General features: G+C 42.2%; 1 protein-coding gene across 3 annotated transcripts; it reads left to right on the top strand.

The window, feature by feature from the left end:
• Nucleotides 1-229: 229 nt before the first annotated feature.
• On the top strand, nt 230-19300 carry wsb1 (WD repeat and SOCS box containing 1). Of its 3 annotated transcripts, none has more exons than XR_014569778.1 (10): nt 230-613; nt 1758-1926; nt 5058-5341; nt 8063-8194; nt 8939-9039; nt 11860-12032; nt 12941-13054; nt 13868-13975; nt 16306-19020; nt 19086-19300. XR_014569778.1 is itself a non-coding variant. In XM_083773854.1 (9 exons), exons 1-9 carry the CDS (start codon nt 574-576, stop codon nt 16466-16468), a joined length of 1284 nt encoding a protein of 427 aa, XP_083629980.1. In that variant the 5' UTR covers nt 230-573; the 3' UTR covers nt 16469-19300. The 3 variants fall into 3 exon arrangements, 1 of the variants encoding a protein (XP_083629980.1); XR_014569779.1 differs by having other exon boundaries at nt 16306-19030; XM_083773854.1 differs by having other exon boundaries at nt 16306-19300.
• The last annotated feature ends 3181 nt before the right edge of the window (nt 19301-22481 follow it).

The following is a 22481-nucleotide window of genomic DNA, read 5'->3' as shown; positions in this document are numbered from 1 at the left end:
GACCACAATTTAAATGATGCAGTGACTTTTTTTTTGTTGCCCGGTACCATGCATCCTTGATTACTTAAAATGCCTGTAGGCCTATGAGCGTGCGTTGTGTGATCTTGTAGATGTGCTATTTTCGGAGCACGACCCTGTCCGAAGGCTTAGGGCTGGGCGGGGCTGGTCTCCATGGTAACTTATGACGTACAAATGAGAGACCCCGCCCATCGTTGATAACAGTGGAAGCCGTGCGCTCCGAATGCCATTATTATTAGAGACACATTTTCGAAATTCCAAATGCAATACGATTAGATCATTCTAACCATAGTTCTTAAGCAGCGTCGGGAGTATTATCAGTATAGGTACCTGTCGTCAACGACAACGACAACCACACCGACAAGTCATAACAGACATTTGTCTGAATGTACCGTTAAGCTAGGCTACTATACGTGCACGGAGGATCGCAGAGAACGACCAACAAAAAAAAGAAAGTCGTTGCGTAGATTTCTTTCTACATTTGTGGCCAAATTCGTTTCATTTTGTTTTGGGACCAGTAACATATTTTTCTCTTAGTTCACCGTCCTGATTTAGATGGCCAGCTTCCCAGATTCTGTAAACGAAAATGAAATAGGTAAGTTGGAGTTGTTTATTTGTTCATATGTTGTTGTTTTGCTGATTTGGAAGGGAGGCGGTTGTTGTTGTTGTAATGTGCAGTCTGGGTCTGGGATACATACAATTGTGGTTTTATTATCATAACTGTGGGATATTTGTATATACCGCATTTTGAGTGTGAAATTGACAATTGTATTTCCTTCTATATTTGATAAAAACGCCCGGGGGATCATACTCTACCCTCCCCCACATTTCCTATAATGTACACCACCAGTGTGTTGTCACTCACTGCAGTATGACTCACGGCGAGAGAAGTCTTAATTGTGCATTATAGGCTACTGTGTATTCTGCGATTTTTTTCAATTAGCCATCAGACTAAATTGCCCATGTACCACTAGACTACTACTATTCCGAGAAATATATATTGGATTTTGATGTGATGTGAGCAAGCAGTAATTTACACATATGGAAATAATAGTCTGTTGTAGGTAGCCTACTGTATAGATGTTAACATTATTGCACAATACACATTGTCATCATCATAGACGACAATGTAACTGTTAAAGATGTACTTACTCGGGAAGGAATAAATGTATATTAATCCAAAATGCTGGGCAATTCAAAAGTAATTAAAGTTGCATCATCTTTTCGTTTATGCAGTCCACCATATGCTACGTTGCTCAAGTCATTATAAACATAACATTTCCCAGCCGAGGCATTCTTTCTACAAAGGCAAGCTGGCAGCATTTCTGTTGTTCACCTTCTCTGGGAAATATGTGGGTAGCACACCTTTGGTAGAATATAAACCGTGGCACAATGTCTCTTGAATGGGTCTTTGAAATTAAAGAATCATTGTCTCTAGATAAGATTATCTAGAGTCTAGAGTAGACAATCAATTCAATTACAAAGACCCACAATTTGATATGTATTTGGGACCTAATGATTAGGCCAAGGACCATCCTCTTGTATGTTTTCTACTAGTTATTTCCTTGTATATGTAATAATTGTGAAGATTAACAATCTAACATTCAGCTGGGGACCCCCAGGAACACACCCAAGAACCCCGGGGGGGTCCCCAGACCTCATGTTGAGACCCACTGATGTAGAATTATGAAGTTGGTCTTAATCACGAAATGTGAAACAATGTATTTTTTTTGGTCCAGGTACGGCTAAGTTCATTGGTGAACTCTTGGCACCTGTCGCTGCCTTCGACCAGAAGACTGGCCGAGAGACCTGGACTGTAGCCTTCGCACCCGATGGTTCCTACTTTGCTTGGTCTCAAGGGCATCGCATAGTGAAGCTCATTCCCTGGACAAAATGCCTGAAAGATTTGTAAGTGCTTTCTTTACATTCAAGTTCCTAGTTCCTACTGCAGTGTTATTGTTATTGTGTTATTGCTATTTGTTTTACTGGCATTCGAAGCAGCCATGTGTTTTATCCATAAATCAGACTATGAATTCCAACAATGAACCGTTATGTCAACTGCTGTAAAACATGTTTTTATAATATTCAATACATGTTTTTATAATATTCGATATTGTTTTAACCAACACACAGACACAAACACAAACCTCCAAAATGGAGATGGATGTGGGCACTGTGGTGCAGTCGGTAGAGCTGTCACCGCACAGTTAGAAGGTCCTGGGTTCGATTTCTGCTGGGGGCGCTGGGGGCGTGTTTTCTCCTCTGTGTCATCAGTGCCCATACCCGAGGCGGGGTTGGCGAAAGGGCCTTTCTGTGTGGAGTTTGCATTTTCTCCCCGTGTCCCCTAGGGTAGGTACCCTGTACTAGTCTACCCTCACAAAAAACATGCAGTGATCCTGGTCTCTACACTGCCTCCCCCTGGCCAGCAGGGGCACCTGATGGAGGGGAAAGGAACTGGTTGGAATAACGCGTTCCTTCCAGCCGAGGAAACTCCCCCCTGTCAGGTGAAAAGAAGCGGCTTGGACTCCTCATGCATAGAAGGAAGTGTTGTGGAATCTTTCGGAGAGCCCTTAAGTTATAACACAGTTAAACAACATAATGGGACAGACACAATTCAGAGTATTAGAATCTTGTATTCGAATACAGAGCCAGCAATGAAGCGTTGCAATGGAACTCAACACAACTCAGTCAGACTTCAGCTTAAATACATTCCTACCCCCCTCAGGGGTCTTAACAGATGACACAATGGGAAGACCCCCCCCCCCCCCCCCAGACCACACAAGTCACAGGTCAAATGTCAGTAAAGACAGAAAACAGCTTCTGATACTTTAGTTTCCCATTAAGTGATTTGATCTCCTAAAATGCATAACTTGGGTATTATTCCACATTTCCTCGACAGAAGCATGAGGTCAGTCCGTTGCTCTCCTCAGGTTGGCGCAGGGAGTGTAAAGCCCAGGATTACATTCGATAATTGAGTTTAACTGGCAGAGATTGTAACAGAGAGGAAAGCGGACAGTCAGTGTTTCCCCTATATGCATTATTGTGTGGCGGGCCACCACACAATCATGACCAGCCACCACAGTATGATTTTTAGTAGGCGGCCGCGAATTGGCCAAAAAAAGGCAAATAACCGTGCGTGTGTGCACGGGTACAGCGCATGCACACACGCTTGCATCAGCTAGGGGAAACACTGAGACGGTGAATGAGAAACATGTGTGCTGAAACGTGCTCATCGTCAGGTCCTTGAGAAGCAGAGGGCTCCATGCTCCTGTGGCCATGTCTCGACTTTCTGCACCATAACAAAAGGCATACAGCATTATGCCAAAGCCACTGCTGTAGCCCACACATGAATCACTTTTAGCAGCTGTACTTGTCTTTTCGGATTATTTATTATTACTGATCTGGAAAAGTTTTGGCAAGAGAAATGAAAACGGCTTGACGATGTTATCAGTACATGTTAATGTGTGAGCTTGTACAGCTGTTAAAAGACCATGGTACGGGGCGCCCGCTGGCCAAGTGGTCCAGGCGCATGCCACATATAGAGCGTCGCAGTCCCTCCCCCTTTCAACAACGAGTGGCCCAGGAAATGGTTCTCCATTCATTTTCACCATAGGCGATTCCTAAATTATTTATTTAAAGACGGTTACGCCGCGGACAAAGCCAACTCGGATCGTGACAAATCATGACAATGAACACAATGTTTTGGGCTGATCAAATAATTTATAAGAAGAAAAACAACAAAAAAAGTGTTGTAACCTGCCGTTTTTTTCTACTTTCTAATTATTTGTTTGCCCAAAACATTGTGTTCATTGTCATGATTTGTCACGATCCGAGTTGGCTTTGTCCGCGGCGTAACCGTCTTTAAATAAATAATTTAGGAATCGCCTATGGTGAAAATGAATGGAGAACCATTTCCTGGGCCACTCGTTGTTCTGAAAGGGGGAGGGACTGCGACGCTCTATCTATAGGCTTTGGCCTGACAGCATGTTGCGTGTTCGGGTCCCGTTCATGACGACCTTTGCTGCGTGTCTCTCTCTCTCTCTCTCCCTCTTTCCTGTCTATCTTCACTTGATACTATCAATAGAGGCAGAAAAGCCTAAAACAAATCTTTAAAAAAAAAGATCATGGTAAAAGTCTGAGGAAGTGAGTCAGTGAATTGGGATGATTACATGAAGTCACTTTATCAAACTGCTCCGTCGTGAAGCTCCTCAAGAGTATTCTGGAAGTTCATGGTTAATCTCCACCCAAAAGAAAAGAGGAAGTCCAATGAGCTTCGCACTGCCAAAGACGCATAGCTTAGTATTATCTGCTGTTTTTCAACCCAACTCTCAGAGTAACATTTTGTCTGCAGAAACTGCAGTGCTCGTTGTTCCCCAGCTATGGTTGGCTGCTTTAACACCGTAACAATCTAAGAACCCAGAGAGCAGAGGAGTGGATAATACTAATATCCCTGTGTTTACACAATTTTGAACTTTCAGTGTCCTTACATAAACTTGCATCGTTTGGATTGGGTGGATTTGTCATTGCTGGTTAATCTTAATCTCAAATTGTCTCATGATAACATCATACAGTATGTGTGTAAAATAGTACATTGGATGACGCATTTCACCTCATGACCTCTTGTGTCACACTGGTGGATTGCTCAATTTCTGACATGTACTGTAACTGTATGCTTCACATGCTGTACTTTCTTACACTCCGGGTGTCTTCTGCATAGAATGACCCATGTTATCTAGGGGAGAACAGATAGCAACGTGGTTAGGTCACATGTGAAAAATGTCCTAACCTGCCCTGGATTAGCTGTATATCATTGCCACTACTCCTCATGTCTCTCTCCAGTATCAAATAAATGCAAAAAAAAAGAAAACCCATGACAAAACAGTATGTCTCCTCTGTATTGAATAAGTAAATGTTATGTAATCTGCATAGAATTACTAAACTTTTCTTGACCTCCCCCTCTTCTCAACCTCAATTTTCCTGTGTCTCTGACCCCCCCCCCCCCCTCCCCCGCCACCACCATCATCCGTTGCGCCATCCAGCTCTCAAGTTCCCGGAGCCGAGGCCACCAACGGAGCGGGTCCGCGGCGTTCGTCACGTCAGAACAACGACGGCGGAGATGTGGTTCCTGCGCCGGGCGAGCTGCGCGAACACACCATTGACTGCGGCGACATCGTCTGGGGCATGGCCTTTGGCTCCTCGGTGCCAGAGAAGCAAAGCCGCTGTGTCAACATCGAGTGGCACCGGTTCAAGTTTGGCCAGCACAAATTGCTGCTGGCAACGGGTCTCAGCAACGGTCGCATCAAGATCTGGGATGTGTACACAGGTGAGGAGGCGCATTTTAATATAATTATGGAATGATTATAAATCACAGAATGTCACTGCACTGAGAGACACGCAGCTGCTCTATACGTCTCCTTACAACAGTGTTTACCGGATTTTTTATCTTTGTTTGACCGATTTGGTCGCTTTGATTCTTCTCTTCCTTCCTTGTTTATTGACACCTCATTGTACCGCCTATCTGGCTAGCTAGTGGCTATAGCTATGACAGAGCAGATCAGAGGCAGGAACGTAGCCATGCACAAGGCAACCGCACATCGGGAGGCGGTACAATAAACGGTAAATAAACAAGAAGAATCAAAGCGACCAAATCGGTCAAACAAAGATTAAAAATACTTAACGGCTTCCGCGACACAAGAGAATTCGCAGCGGTATGTATAGGTACTTATAGTTCACAAATTCAGAGGCCCTCAAACAAAAAGAAGACGTCAAACGGCGCAGACACGACGTTAACAACGATATTTACCGTAATTTCTGGACTATAAGCCGCACCTGAATATAAGCCGCACCAGCCAAATTTAGGGAAAATCCCATATACAAGCCGCACCGGACTATAAGCCGCACCGGACTATAAGCCGCAGCTACGTTAGCTCAGAGCCTGAGATGGCTCTGCGTTAGCTGTAAAAATCCATAGATTAGCCGCACCGTTGTATAAGCCGCAGGGTTCAAATCATGGGTAAAAAGCCGCGGCTTATAGTCCGGAAATTACGGTATGTCCACGTTCTATCATTTCAATACGAAAATATAGATATGCACTGGGACCCTACGCAAAGTGACATCCAAATTTCAGAAAAGCTTTACGGAGGGTTCCGAGAGGGGCTACTGATTTATGATGTTTACTCCGTGTTCTTCCAACTCCACTGTGCTGAAATCCACAACACATGTTGTGTTGTGGATTTCAGCACAGTGGAGTTGGAAGAATCTCGGCAGGCCCTCTTATGCAGAGAGTGACTTTGTTTTTCAAACATGCTCCAACTCGAGCTACTTAAATGATCAAAATAACAAGAGATAGGTAGAGAGAGAGTGCTGGACACTGTCTTTGAGAGCGGCTGCCAGCAGGCAAACTGTTTCTCCCACACAGAGTGACACACCTGTGGCAACTTTATCCTGAGTAGGGAGATTGCCAGGTGTCAATCATCGTAAAGTGGTGATGGCCTGTTAATTATCCAATTAAGAGTCAATTGTTAGTCTGGCCGTCACAACTCCCTCGCCCCTTGGCAGTTCATCGCTGCTGATGGCATTTAACCTAGCCCCTAAGCTGATTGACTCTCCCCTGTGTCCTGATAGAATTCTTTAAAAATATATATATTTTTTTTTTCAAGTTTTGATCTCATAAATTCCAACTTCTTTGTCAAAGTGACATGCCTCTAACTAAAACACAGTTTCTTTCAGTATGTAGGGGATTGTTTGAAGTAAATGACTGCTGAGAGTGGTGGTCTGCTGAAAACTGTTTGTATCCTGGTATGCTGAAAGTCTTGTGTGTTTGGTAGGAGAATGTAAGATTAGAGGGTTGTGTGCTCTAGAGTGCTTATCCGTCAGCCAAACAGTTTGCTGTCCTGACACCAGCATTTGAATCGCTTAACCGCATGTTTGTTTTTTAGGGGCTCGCCAGAGGGCTCTGCTGTCATTGGCTGTTGTTTTTTTTGTTTTTAATTTTTGTTTTGTGGCTTTCGCCTTTTATTTTATATTTTTCATGGAGGGACAGACAGTAGGCTGACAGGAAATGGGGAGAGAGATGGGGGGGGGCATGCCGTAAAGGCCGTCGGGATCGGGAGTCGAACCCGCGGCACACTGCCAGACTGGATTACCAGCCAAGGTGCCTGGACCGCTGAGCCACGGCCCAGGCTCATTGGCTGTTGTTGACCTGCATTTTGGTCAATAGTGGTGTAGCGTCACTATGAAAAAAGAAATTCTCCCTGGAAATAAAAACGTCTGGGTTTCCGAGGCTACTGTGAAATTGATCCAAGCTAATGGGTGTCATGGTAACACCCATCATCAGGCTTTTAACCACCCTGATGGTTGCAACGGTGTTTGCCAATTGACACTTAGAATCAACAGTTAGGTTAGAGACTCAACAGTTAGGTTAGTGACTCAACAGTTAGGTTAGTGACTCGAATTTGTATTCCTGATCAGTCAGAAAGTCAAAAAGCACTTGTCTGCTGGCAATACATATTTGATTGGTAGATCTGACCATTTCTATAGTGTATGTTCTGATGTTCATATCTTTCACTGTTACGTCACTCTTCCTTCATTATGACTGTGTTAGAATTAAAGCAGGCTTTACATGACCTATAATGTAAGTTAAGTGTTTTGGTCGGTGCCATTGTTATGTCCGCTGTAGTACACGCATTTTACTTCCCCTGTAATTCCCCTGGCTAAAGCTGCCTTTTGAAAAAAGCTAAGTGGGCAAATTACAGGTATTATGATATTACTTTCTCTTGTAGATGTGGCAGATTCATTTAACCTGAGGGTGTTCTGTTACTAATCATATTGCCTCGGATTTTCCAGATGATCCTATTATTGTCGGTCGAATTTTTTCTTGCATTTGATCTTTGAATGTTCAGTCAAAATGAAGAGTAGTTTTGTATTTTAATTCCCACTGAAGGTTTCAACACTTTCACGCGCATTTGTCCTCTAGTTATTGCACTGTTCGCATTGGGTCATCATGACCTCTGAATGAACCTGGTGTTTGGGATCACCTTTGCAGGAAAGCTGTTGCTGAACTTGATGGACCACACTGACATAGTCAGAGACTTGACCTTTGCCCCGGACGGCAGCCTCGTTCTGGTCTCGGCATCGAGAGATAAGACCCTCCGTGTGTGGGACCTCAAAGATGATGGTAGGAAACTCTTTGGGTTGCACTAATAAAACAGGCCTTGACCTAATCGAGTGCATAAACAAGAAACAAACAAGCATGCCCTACTCTTGTTTATACCTTTGGTAACTTGGGAGATGGCAAAACACGCATGACACATACCACATACGCCCTCCCTCCCCCAAGCATTCCAAGATCAAGGTCACGATTGTTCTCTGTTCCAGTGAGGGCCATGCATGGAAGAGTTGGCCCCTTGAAAGAAAACGTGTATGGTCGAGAAGTCTTTAAAATTAACATTCTGAAAGAGGATTCTGTCATCTTAAACCTCAATATTTATTTAGCAACAACATACATTTGCGTTAGTTTCAGTAATGCTCAAGTCAAAGTGATTACAGTCAACTGAAATGGTGTATTATCCACAGTCAAACGTGTAACATCTACTGCTGTACAGGAATGTGGTCCGACCAACATGCTATTAATCATGTCCTGCTGTACACTACATGTACAGCATGCTATGTAGACAGCACTATAATTGCATTGTATATAGTCATAGCACGCCATAGTACATATTTATAGCATAGTAGTATATATGTATAGTTTCATTATATAGATATTCCACTGTTACTTTCTTAGCTTACGCATGTTTCATGATAAACAATTTATGTGATGTATTCCCATGCTTTTGTTCTTGCTTAATGTAAATCGCTCTGGATTAAGAGCGTCTGCTAAATGCCTAAATTGTACACTACTGTTATTGCTGTCTCTTAGGTAACATGGTTAAGGTGCTGCGGGGGCATCAGAACTGGGTCTACTGTAGTGCTTTCTCCCCCGACTCGTCCATCCTGTGCTCTGTGGGCGTTGGAAAAGCGGTATGTACACGTTCCGCTCATACTTCCCTTACTTTTGTCGGGTGTTGGTTTGCTAGCTACTGTGTGCTATTGCTTGTGACTAGATATGCTCAATGAATCAGCCAATGAAAACGCTGCCAATCACCCACTTTTCCCATCCTCACCTGTAGTAAAATGTGCTCGTGTCATCATGAGATGTTGTACTACCAGCCTCATTATGTTTGGTTTGCAGTGGAATGAGGCCTGTTTTTTTATATATATATATATATATACATTTTGCATGCAGAATGAGGTAACTGTTATCATTGTGGTATTTTAGTTTTTTTTGTTTTATTTTAACTTGATATCCCCTCAAAATTATCCACCTAGTTCATAACAAACTTGCGTTGTTGTGAGAGTGAGACTTATTTTAAAGTACTCGGCCAAAAAACGAAAAGCTGCAATTTGTTGATAATATAATCCAGTAATGGACTCTGATAAGCGGGGTATATCATCATAGTTCCGATTTAAATCCCATTTTTCTATATCTACGTGTTTGGAAGCCATGCCTTAAACACAACATGGCAGTAACCACAGGCAGACATTACTCAGAGTACTATGCTGTGTTAGGCTGTGTGTGTGCCTACACTATGTGTGTCTTGCTTTCCCTGTCACAGGTGGTGGCAGGACTCTGTTTGTGAGTGGTTTTGAAGGGAGCGCCGCGCTGACATATTGAGCAGCCGGTGCAGATCGGGAATGCACTGTGCCCGTTGGCCGTGCCAAGGGGCAACCTGGCACCTGACCCACAAGGTCTTTCCGCACGTAGGTGCTGCTCCGTGTCTGTCTACCTCTGCTGTCGCAGTTCCTCCTATTTATTGATTTATCATTTTCAGTTGAGAGCAGTTAAAATGGCGATTAAAATCCTTCCCTCCCCTCTGTCCTTCCACCTTCCCAACCAACCTCTCACTACCCTCACCTCTCCTTGTACCATCCTAGTGTTAGCACACCATAGTTTCCATTATTAGTTCTTCTGTTGTGAGTATGTAGTATAAATGTCATTCTCTCCAAACCTAGCACTAAATATAGCACCATTTTCCTATAAATAGTTTACGCTAGTCAAGCCAGCTGCTTGTAGGTCGTATTAACTCTAGGACTGTATGTGTGCTTAAGGTTTGTGTGAATTAGCGGCACACCCATACTAGTGAGTCTCGGTCTGCCTGGTCAGCCTCTTTTTGAATTATGGAATTAGTGTTCATGGCATAGATTTTTGTTGACATGAATAAGAAATGAAGGAGTTCTTTGTGCTTCGGCAGACTGCCTGTATCTATAAATGTCTGCTTTTGTACCATACACTCTCAAGCATGGCAAAAACAATGCTAGTGGCTTTTAGAATGTCCCTCTTGTGGTAACTTTACCACCTCTAATCCTTCAGTCTGTTTTCAAGATTAGCATTTGCGTGTTTTGTTTCCCAGTTGAAAGCAATGGTGGAATGCAGGAAGCCCATCGAAGTTGTCCCTAAAAAAACGATTACCACCAAAAAAAGAAGGGACCCATCCTAATTAATTACCAATACTGATTGAACCAAAAAAGAAAACTCAAATGGATATATTGGTCAGGCTATTGAAGGGTGTCGATGGATTGGAATGCAGGCAGTCAACGTGAGCACTGGAACCTTTTCATTTCACACTGCAGTTAGAGGGATGGGTAATGGGGAAACATTGACACGTGCATATCTCAAGTTATTTAGCACTTTTTGCTCTTTCGCAATGTTTACAGTACTCAAAGCAACTAAAGAAATGTATTCTGTTTTCAGTAGTGTATTCGCTGTTGGTACTTTCAAGGTGTAAACATTGCAATTGCTCATTTTAATATATATTTTTATTTTGTATTTATATAAATAAATAAAAATCTGAAATATGCATTGCCCTGGAGCAAATACAGTATTAACATTCAAAACCATAGCTGAAGAACAAATGCATCTAGTGATTATAATTTTTATACAGATGTGTGTGTGTGTGTGAGAGAGAGTGTGTGCTTTTGCCAAAGGTATCAACCTTTTGGCCATCAAATGTTTCTTTTCTCTTGCAGCATCTGTCTCTCTTTTGTAGGCTTCTGCTGGAGACGCGAGCCTATTGTAAACACAAGTGATCTAAAACTCTGAAAAGGGGAAACCAGTGGAGTAACATTATGTTACCATAAGTTACTACCCGTTTTTATTTTTCTATTTTTCTTGTACACTTTTTGTTAAACACATGTATAAATTGAAACTATGTATAGCATATTCAACTGTGTGCCTAGATAGAGATTAGAAATGTTAATTCTAAGATCCATGTGGTTTAAGTTGAGGTCTAAATGTTAATCACACTGTTGATTTAGTCAATGATGTGCATCTCATTATTATTATTATTATTATTATTATTAGCTGTTTAATGTGAAGTGACTTGCATTTCTTTGCCACATAGTCTTGCTGTTGGAGTAGCATGTGCTCAGTTATCTTTTCTTGGCCTGGTTTTAGCTTAAACATTCTTCTCAAATGACACTGATTATAACTGCACAATTCTGTTTTAATTCATGTATAATTCACGTTTTTGCCTAATTTAAGATATGTTATGTATTTGTATTAAAGCTGCTATAAGCAATATTATGTCATCATTGTAATTCAGACAGCCAGCAATGAGTAAAATGCTCCCCCAAAAAAAAAAAGAGTCTGGGAGTGTTTTACCCATTGCTGGCTGTCTGAATACCCCCAAAAAAGTCATTAAAATGTTGACACAATATTGCTTATGGCAGCTTTAAGTCTGCGTGTGTGCGTGCAGAACCGTTCCGTAGGCTATAACATGCCTCTCTTCCCGTTCGCCGTAGGTGCTCTTGTGGAACATGGACAAGTACACCCTGCTCCGGAAGTTGGAGGGCCACCACAACGACGTGGTGTCTTGTGAGTTCTCTCCTGACGGAGCCCTGTTAGCCACGGCCTCCTATGACACCCGCGTCATCGTGTGGGACCCCCACAAGGGCACCATCATGCTGGAGCTGGGGTGAGACATGGGGGGTTTTTTGGCAGCTAATTTTATTTCTATTTTAGTTTCAGTCACATTTTAGTCACCTGGAATGCTTTAGTCTAGTTTTAGTCGACTAAATATCATAAGATTTTAGTCGACTAAATCTGCAGTTGATTTAGTCGACTAAAATGTATTTTGGCGGGCCTTGATGCCGTCGTAATGGCTGTTTTTACACTTGCTGAAAATAGCCGATCTACAAGCTCACAACACGTCAACAGACGTGTTGTGAGCTTGTAGATCGGCATGCAACCAATTGTAAAATGACTTATACTGGATCTCTTGTCCACTAGTCCCTTCCTAACATTTTCATTTAGTTTTTATTTGTTGACAAAATCGACAGTATATTTAGTCATAGTTTTAGTCATCATGGCTTAGTTTTTATTCAGTTTTTATGTCGTTTTTGTCAGTGAAAAAAGGTAGTCGACGAACATTTTTCGTCATAGTATTAGTCAACGAAAACAACACTGGAGACATGTGCCCAAATACCTGTAAATGACTGTGCAAATGAGTACCATTAAGTGGAACCAGAATGAACACTAGTAAGGATTTGACTGTACACATCGCATCTCTTTAACAAATGCCTTTAATTCTGTGTAAGATGAGACATATTATCTGGCTAATAAGACGGTATAGTATTAACAATCAGTCTAATACTATACTGTATTATTATGAATTATCTAATTCTTATCTCTCATCTTACATGTACCTAATCAGATTTTCCTGATTACTGCTGGTGCTGCTAAGACACCTGATGTTCCCTATGGGGATCAATATCAATATATCAGGTCTATATTTCAATCAATCAATTCAGAGGATGATTTGAATCCTTGTATGAAGTAGATGCTATAAAAAAAAAAAAATCTTTTCATCTTTATTTTCTGCAGTCATCTTTTCCCCCCTCCATCTCCAATTTTCGCCGGAGGTGCGAATGACCGCTGGGTGCGTTCAGTGAGCTTCAGTCAAGACGGCCTTCACATTGCTAGCGTCACCGACGACAGGTGAGGACCTGAGTACTAGCAGCTGTGCTGCAGAAGTAAACCTGGACTGTATTGTTCAACCTTCTTCCCCTAATAACATGTTTTTTCAGTCCCAAAACGAGTGACCCGCTGTCCATGTTTGTGTTGGGGGTTTATTTGCGATAAAAGTTGGCACTAACCAGGTTCTACAGTGCATAAACACTGTGAAATCCGAGTTCACAGCACCGTGTTATATGACCTGGTGAAGCCATCATGAGTCTAATGGTCTAATGGTGTCCGTGTGAGAGTAGAGAGAGAGCGCTGCTGTTCCACAGGACACCGCTGGGATTAGTCACATGACCGTCATGAGCTTGCCATTAATCACACAGATGACGTTTGGGTTTCCTGCTCTAACAAAGCTCCGCATGCTGGTTGGCTGGCCAGCTAACTTGTTTATAAGAAATGGTCCACTAGGCCAGAGAGAATGAGAGAAACAAGATCTTCACAAAATGGAGGATGGAAAAACAATTGATTACACTGCTCCCCCCCCCCCCCGCCCCTGAATTACAGATGTAATAGGAAGACATCAATGTCATGTATTATTATATTATTGGAATTATATAATATTAAGTATTATTGGGTAGTGAGACAGGAAAGCATAGTAGAGAGATGTGAAGAGACATGTAACACATTCCAAGTTCATTCACCCCATCTTCTATGTTTTGGAAAAGAAAAAGGGTGGTGCCACTTTTAATGTATCCACATGTTTCTCATAGCTCATATCTGCATCATTTCTTTGCAGTTTCATTATTGTACTATACATGAAACTACATTTTTCGTCTCCCACCCCACCAGGATGGTGCGTTTTTGGAACATTGAGGATAAAGCCCCCCAGGCCATCGCCTCCCTCACTAATGGGCTCTGCTGTGCCTTCTCCACTGACGGGGCTGTTGTCGCTGCAGGGTAAGACACATACGCACGTGCACACACACACACACACACACACACTTGATGATTGTGCAAAGATTATTGCGATTATTTGCAGTTATCTAATAATTATGTAATTTTTGTGACGGGCCTAACACACGTGACACGCACGTGCACACACAAATGTCTCTTCAGTGACAAGTAGATAAATCATCTTCTTTTTATTCTTGGCAAAGAACTGGTTGTCCTAGTTTTACTTCTTGTCCCTTTTAACGTACCGAAGTATGATGTTCAAGACAACGCCTGGCCCTGGGGCACGAAGAAACATTTCCATTCAGAAGTCCTACACACATGTAGCTTTCCTGGCATTCTGTAATGGACAGTGTTGGGCATCGTTACTTTCTAAAGTAACGTCGTTAGGTTACTGGATTACTGCCCATAAAAAGAATCCCTTACCGTTACAGATTACCTTCTGAGAGAAGGGAGAGTTAGATTATTTTCCGTTACCCGACAATTAAAACCCATTTTTAATGCTTTGCGCAAGTTGTTTACATTGTAGGCTATTAGGCAACCAGCCAGCAGTGCGCATAATGCCCTCTCCACGGCACGCACCGTGGCGCATGAACAAAACCACCACCACCACCGTGGACCCACGACCCACGTATGAACTAGATAGTTTATAAGAAATGGCACGGCGGCCATCCTAACAGAATGAGAATCCTGTAACCTGTTATTTTGGGAGGGCATCAACAACAGCCTGTTGATGATGAATGTTACTATGAAACTTAAACAATTCATTAAACTAGTACTCACCTAATGACGCAGCCTCGGAGGATCTACCATGTTTAATCGTAAGTGTTTAGCCTACATTGTTTAAGTCAAAGCGGTATTTACTTTGGCTTGAAGCATGTTGTTATTATTATTCCGCATAGAGTATATTCCGCCGCCAACACCACCGGCACTGTCATAGCAGCTGGCTACAACCGAAACAACTTCCTCTTCAAAATAAAAGCTACTTGTAACAATACTTTTATTTCTTAAGTGAACTTACAGGATGTAGTAGATGCAGGATGTATAGTAGGCTATACTATGCGCTGCGCGTTGGGGCTTGGGAAGATAAATCACACAGAAGGCATGAGAAATAGACTCCGGGCAGTCGGGGCTTTATTATTTTTTTAATCTTGCACACAAAATGAACAGGGACACATTATAGTAACGGGATTACTGTTTTGGAAAACTACTAAATTGCAAAACTAACTAGTTAGTTTATTCCGTAACCAATAAAAGTACATAACGCCGTTATTTATATTTATATATTAATAGTGCCGTTACACCCAACACTGGTAATGGAGGTGGCTTCGGAATGCGCCATGCCCCCCACCCAGTTATGCAATACCTGTTGTACCGATCTGTCTGTGTCCTTTTATGCCCATATATAATATGGACATTTCTGTATTTTCTGTCTAAAATGGTAAATGGCTCATTTATATACGGCCTTTATCCAAGGCGCTTTACATAGATTGTGCATGACATTCACTTATTTCACTCATGCACACACACATTCACACAGTGGGAGCCCGGGATCGAACTGGGAACCTTCCGGTTCCCAACCGGCAACTCTACCCCTGAGCCACTGCTGCCCCTGTGGGCCTATTACTGTATATGGAGTTCCGTTGTCACGCTTGTGACTCACTCACTCATGCACAGATTTCGGGAATTTATAGATAGATTTCACACAGTCTGTGATTCTAATAATAATAATAATACAACTTTATTTATATAGCACCTTTCATGACGTGAAAGGTGCTTTACAGAGCAATAGAGAAAAGATTATAAAAGCAAAGCAATAAAACAGTCTGTATTTTTAGACAGGCTTGTATTTTTGGTCTCCTTGGATAAACTTTTACTTTTCCGGCATCCATGGAGACCATGTGAGTAAAATGCCCGGACTCATTTCTTTATTTTTGGAACACAGTTGTTACCTCAAGCAGCTGCTTGAGGCAAAAGAGCAACAATAGACTTTGTTCTGAACCTTTGACATCACTGACCTGACACTTATATTTCACACTGTGAAAAGCATGATATTTATGGAGATTACTTCGATACGTATATCTGTGTGGATGTAACTGGCTACGAGGTGGCCTTCTCACAGACATGTCCCATAAGTGGGTCCCCCATTGGATGGTGGGTTACACCCAAGCCATAGGAAAGTGTTTGCCTGAGAGACGTTGGTTAACCATGAATTTAACGTAAAATGCATAGGCCTACCGGAGAAGAATGGAATTCATGACTACCGGTACATGGTATCTTACTATAAGTTATTATTTTACATTGCAATTCTGAACATTTCTGTATCTAAAATGCAGGACTCGTGATGGCGGCGTGCTCTTCTGGGAGAATCCACGTAGCACCTCTAGTCTGCAGCACATGTGCCGCATGTCCTTGCGGCGGCTCACGTCCACGCAGCAGATGGAGACGATGGCCATCCCCACGCCCATACGTGACTACCTGTCTTACAAGATCATCTAAGCCCTCTTCTCCAAGAGGCCCAACTACCTGTTCAACCTATACCAACCCAACACGCTGTGCATCGCTTGCTGTCTACAACATGCTCGGAAACCAATCTAATGAAACTTGCATCTTAAAAAAAAGAAAAGGAAAAATAACCTTTTTTCCTTTTTCTTCTGAAGTCCTTCTGCAAAGAATGAAAAACAGAAGGATTGAAGAAGGATCAATCTTTCTAATTTACACATTTCAATACCTCTCCCACACCAACTGCTATACATTTGCTATGTATTCATTGTTGGTAAGTGGGTGTACTGGACTCGGTGTCATGTCCAAAGTCGAGGCAGGGTGGTGGAAGGAAGGGCTTTCCACAGCCTGCGGCCAACCACCCAACACCTCGGAGTTGAATGTTTCTTCTGCCAATGAACTGCATACTGAGACCAAACACTTGATCCACCCGTAGGAAATCTTGCTCCACAAAGAAACCGGCGCAAACTAAATGAGGATGACCTCTGTCTATTGCTTTTTCTCTGACTTGAAATGGTTGCTAACTTGCTGCACTTTTCTGAGACAATTTATTTTGTTATCGGTAGGCTACAGACGGCAGGCTTGAATGGACTGAGTGAGTTAAGGGCCCAATTCTGGCTCAAAACGGGGTTTGTGTGTGTGTGTGTGTGTGTGTGTGTGTGTGTGTGTGTGTGTGTGTGTGTGTGTGTGTGTGTGTGTGTGTGTGTGTGTGTGTGTGTGTGTGTGTGTGTGTGTGTGTGTGTGTGTGTGTGTGTGTGTGTGTGTGTGTGTGTGTGTGTGTGTGTGTGTGTGTGTGTGTGTGTGTGTGTGTGTGTAATATTTTTATTATTATCTTAATACATTTGCAGAGTTCTTTCCAGGTTTTGGCAGACCATAGCAGTTACGATTGGACAAGAAAGCATACATATTTGCTTATTTATATAGCTTATTTATATTGTCCTATTCAACTATCAACGCATCTACAGCTAAAGTGTTTGTGCCCCAATCAGATTGGGGATTTAAAGGTAGAATGTGTGTGTGTTTTGAGGTCTCCTGCTGCAAAGGGTTCCCTCGGGGGCCCTTCGGTGACTCGGGGCAAATGCCCTTCCCATGTGCCTGGTTTACTTAGGTTTATTTTGCACATACAAACAAAAGATACAGAGGAGAATGAATGCATATACCGAAATGGGACATGTATAGAAAAAGCCCCAAAAGAAAGAGATTATAGACTAAACACTAACTCTACAGTGTGTTTAACATGCGCTATTCTGCCTCATGGAGGCCAAAGGGAGACAGCAGTCTCCTGTTTCATATTTCAGTGACTTTAGCAAAGCACCTCAACAGTTCGTATAGGTCCATGTATTATAACGTGTATAGACGTTTACATGTGATGTACATATATACAATAATGTATACTATAATTGTTCTGCGTATATAAACATATCAAATGTGTAGTAGGCTTTCCACTGCTGTTTGTGCTCCATACAATACTTGTGTTAAACATTTTCTTTAAAGTAAGATAATCTTACTCTCAATGTGAAACTGTTGACTAAAGATGTCGCTAAGAGACCAGAATGCTTTCTGAATTCCTTGTAGAAGGGTCAGACTTGGACTGTGAAAGTGTGAATTACCTACATGTACACTGTATGTAGAAATTACTATCAGTGGTGTGCACAGATGGACACTAGAGCTAGAGGGTGCTAGAGCACCCCCTGCCCTTTTCCCTCTGGACAAATGTGCCCTTTTGGAAAGCAACCCCCCCCCCCACGCGCTGCACAAGGTGCCCTTCTCTCACTTGAGCACCTGCCCCTCTAAATGTCTGTGCACGCCACTGATTACTAGTGAAGCAATGCTAGCAACTCTCAACTAAGAAAGTATTCTGTTGCCAACCTTTGCCTCAGAATAACTTACCGGTATGTTATAATTTTTATATATATATATATATATATATATATATTGACCAATCAGTTTAATCGACTTTGGCAGTAAAACGTCATACACGTTTCCTTGATGGTCTTTGAACTGAATTCTAGACTATTTAAAAAAATACCTCTTAAATACAAGATTTTCATAGTAACCAATTTTAAAGTAGTATTCTTGGTTTCAATTGTTTGTTTTTATAGTGTGCATGTCCTGTCTGTTTCTGTAGGGTTAAGGTTGTATGCAGATGATGATTGACGATAATATAATTTGAATGTGTAGAAGTGAGCTGTATTGTATGCTGTTCAGTTGACGTGTGTCGTGTTCGTTTGTGTCTGTTAGAAGGTGGATATGTTGCACAGTGGCGGTCCATCCTTGGTGGCAATAACTAACTCTGTCAAAGGCCTGAGCTGATGCCAAATTGTGACTCTTTGTGTTCTCAGCAGTGATGCAGCAATCATTTCCTCTCGTGATGGCTAAAACTTGAAAAATTGTTTGGCTAAGTGAATTTATTTTTCTTTCTGTGCTAAAGCAAAGCCAATAGGCATGTATGTAGTCCATGTAACAGGTTAAGTTCATGTTTGGCATAAAAGTTGTAGTGTGTGTGTGTGTGTGTGTGTGTGTGTGTGTGTGTGTGTGTGTGTGTGTGTGTGTGTGTGTGTGTGTGTGTGTGTGTGTGTGTGTGTGTGTGTGTGTGTTATGGATGGGGCTGTAGTGATGGATTTTTTTTTAATTACTATTTCTTATTCTTACAGTACAGTACACAGAGATGTACACAAATCACCCTGTTGTGATGAATAGTGCCATGCTGCCTTGGCGAAATGCAGTATGAAGCAATGAAAATATCAAGTCAAATGAATGTACAGTTATTTTTTTGTTTCTCTGTATTTTTGCATTTATACTGTAGTTTCAATAAAGCCTTTTTGAAAAGAAATGAATGTGTTTCTTGACTTAATATTATTAATATATAATAATATTACTATTATTTTTAAGACAGGATGGGGTGTAATGAGACCGGAAAAAGGTGGTAAGAATAGGCATTTGAATCATGTCCATGGCTGGACTGGATGTTTGTGGTCAGTTCACAAAATGACTGCCGCTGAGCCACCCATTACTGCTTTGTTTACACTGGTTTTGTTTTGGCAATAACACTGTCATTACTTGTGAAAGCTGCTTTATCTTGTACATGTTTTCTTTGCTGTCAAGGTGGAGCTTTGTTTGTTGTTTTAAGCTCTATAGCTACTGTACACAGTATAGTTCTTTATCTGTGGCTGTACTGTACAGGGGCTGAATATCCCAGCTGGCGTTTGATGGTTCAAAGCACTTTGGCAAAAATGTTTAAGCAACTGCATTTAAACCCAACTATTTCGTTTTCAAACAGACCTCAGTTTAACATTCTGACAAAGAAAATAAGTGGTTTTCTTAATAGGTCATCATGAGCAGGCTACACTAAAACAGGCTAAAACATTTTTTTTTGTTACCCATGTTTTAAATGGAGAGTTTGTACTTCTGCCCTCTCGGAGAAGGTAAAAAGGAACCAAGTACATTAGGTTTAAAAGATCGTTTGTACCAGCGTAAACTAAGATGTTAAACTAGAAAAAGTGCCCTTCCGGGCACAGGTCTCCACCAGGTTATCCACAGATCCGTGCAGTTAGAGGTAAAAACACTTTTTGGCCAGTTATAGCGCCACCTTGAGGCTGAGTTGAAATTGTTCATGTGGCATTTCGTCCTCGGCCTAGTGGGAATGTGGGTGCACAATTTCACGGAAATCACGCGATGTGTTAATGATTTGCAGCATTTTGTTTGAAACTGAGCACTCCTGTGAACTTTGGAAGCCAATCTTAACCAATCAGGATGGAGTGTGATAAATCTGAAAGACCCGTTTCGTTGAATGGCTCTAGAGAGACTGTGTACCAATTTGCGTGATGTTTGGACAAAATCTGTAGGTGTACTGTGCAAAAACTTGTTTTGCACAAAGCGGCCTCTTGGTGGCGCTATAACAGGCCGTTGTGGAAAGTTTGGGGCAGAGGTTCATCGTTGGCATCCAGGGAGTGTGTGTGCAAAATTTGGCATCGACCGGGTTAACGGTGAAGTTTTTGCACAAAGCGGCCTCTTGGTGGCGCTATAACAGGCCGTTCTGGAAAGTTTGGGGCAGAGGTTCATCGTTGGCATCCAGGGAGTGTGTGTGCAAAATTTGGCATCGACCGGGTTAACGGTGTCCGAGATTAGCCTGTCACGGACACACGGACGGACGGACGGACGGACGGACACACAAACGGACGGACGGAGTGCAAAACATACTCTCCCCACATGCCTTCGGCCTGGTGGAGACAATGAGGCAGCAGTGACCATACTATGTGTGGTTGTGTGCACTTGTTTGATGTTGTGTCCCCCTCTGTTATGTATTGTATGTTTTGTTTGTCACTGATGTTTTGTGTGTGGCTGCTGCAGGGGTGAAAGCCCAAGACAAATTTCCCTTGTGGACAATACATTTTACCTTGAACTTGACCTTGCCTACTGGACCCCAGTATCAGTACTGAGAGCGAATTACACTACTCCATGTTATCATGCATTGTACACTGACAAAATATCTATACCCAAATCTATTTGACCAAAATCTGAGCCTACAGTGGCTTTTCAGTAGCTGGGGGCAGAGTTCTAACCGCCTACTGACCAGAGTTCAGCCACCCCTGCCTCTGCTTTCTCAGCTGTGGTAACTCTCGGCAGGGGGTCCCAGACCCAAACACTACTCTCATACTCTTGATATAGAAGCAGTCGAATGACCTTTGGGGTGACAGATTTCTAAACGATACTGGAGTGGTTTGGAAGTGTTACAGCAAATGTAAAAAAGAATGCTAATAAGACAAATATGCCTTATCACATTACAATTGCCCTCTATAACTAAAATAATAATAATAAACACCTTAAATATTATATTTATTTGAGATAAATACTAATCTTTCACTTCTTTAACATAGGGACTGCTTCTGTTGCAGGTTGACGATGTCATTTGCATGTGGTCCATAGGCTAGACTCTAGCCTATGGATTGTATGGAATGCATAAACAAAACAGCTTAAAGGACCACTTCACCACTTTTCAACCTAACTTTATATACTTGGTTGTCACTAATGTTCATGATAAAATGCCACCATTTTTTCCTACTCAGTCTGTGTCTCATAGGAGGGCGGGGCAGTTCAGAGACCCGTCCACCAGTGACATCATCGATGGGAATCCAAGCTAATAGAAACTGCAGGCTTTCTATTCCTGAAAAGTTGCAATGCGATAATGGAAGCCATCGTTCTCAAGATAATACAAAGTAAAAAAAAAAAAACTGCCTAACGATGATGGTCAATGGTGGGGTTTCTGAACTGCCCACAGCCGAGACACAGACAGAGTAGAAAACAATGTGATCACCAAAGGTACCTTACGTCATCAGCCAATCCCTGATTGGCCAACAGACAACACCGACATATGACCGACATACGCAACCGATTACAGTACTTGCGTGCTCTGCTTGCGCAAGTAATTAGAAAAGCGACTTAGAGATCCTCCCTTATTCTTTTCCATTGGAAATGTACCAGCAGTCTGGCACAGTGTGAAAGCTGTCCTGGTCTCACACTGGCTGGTTTATTATTGACTTGGACCCTTAATAGTACAAGGTTAAACATTACTGTATGTCTGCCTGAAACTGTACACACAGTTGGCCTATAGCCTACGCACACACACACGCGCGCACACACACACACACACACACACACACACACACACACACACACACACACACACACACACACACACACACACACACGTGGATCAAGTTGCAGAGCACGTTAGACTGCCTGTTTTAAAATGTCATCTAAAACACTAAACACGTCTCTTTTCCTTGACCTTTGACATAACATTAGACCTATTTGATCCCACAGGGTCAGACTTGATACAATTAGGGCTCGAACCTATAGGACCTTCTGTTTCCCATTCAAGCCTATCTACTCATACATAATAGCTACATGCCTTTCTTTTGCTTTTCCCCCCCAATTGTCCTTTTTAGTCCGGCAGATGGGGTGGACGGGTGGGAAATTTGGTATATAGTCTTTTTTATTGGCCTAAAAT

The sequence above is a fragment of the Protomyctophum parallelum genome, assembly GCF_964188405.1.
Source record: "Protomyctophum parallelum genome assembly, chromosome: 9".
Classification (NCBI taxonomy): Eukaryota; Metazoa; Chordata; class Actinopteri; order Myctophiformes; family Myctophidae; genus Protomyctophum; species Protomyctophum parallelum.
This window is presented reverse-complemented; position numbering and strand designations above follow the sequence as displayed.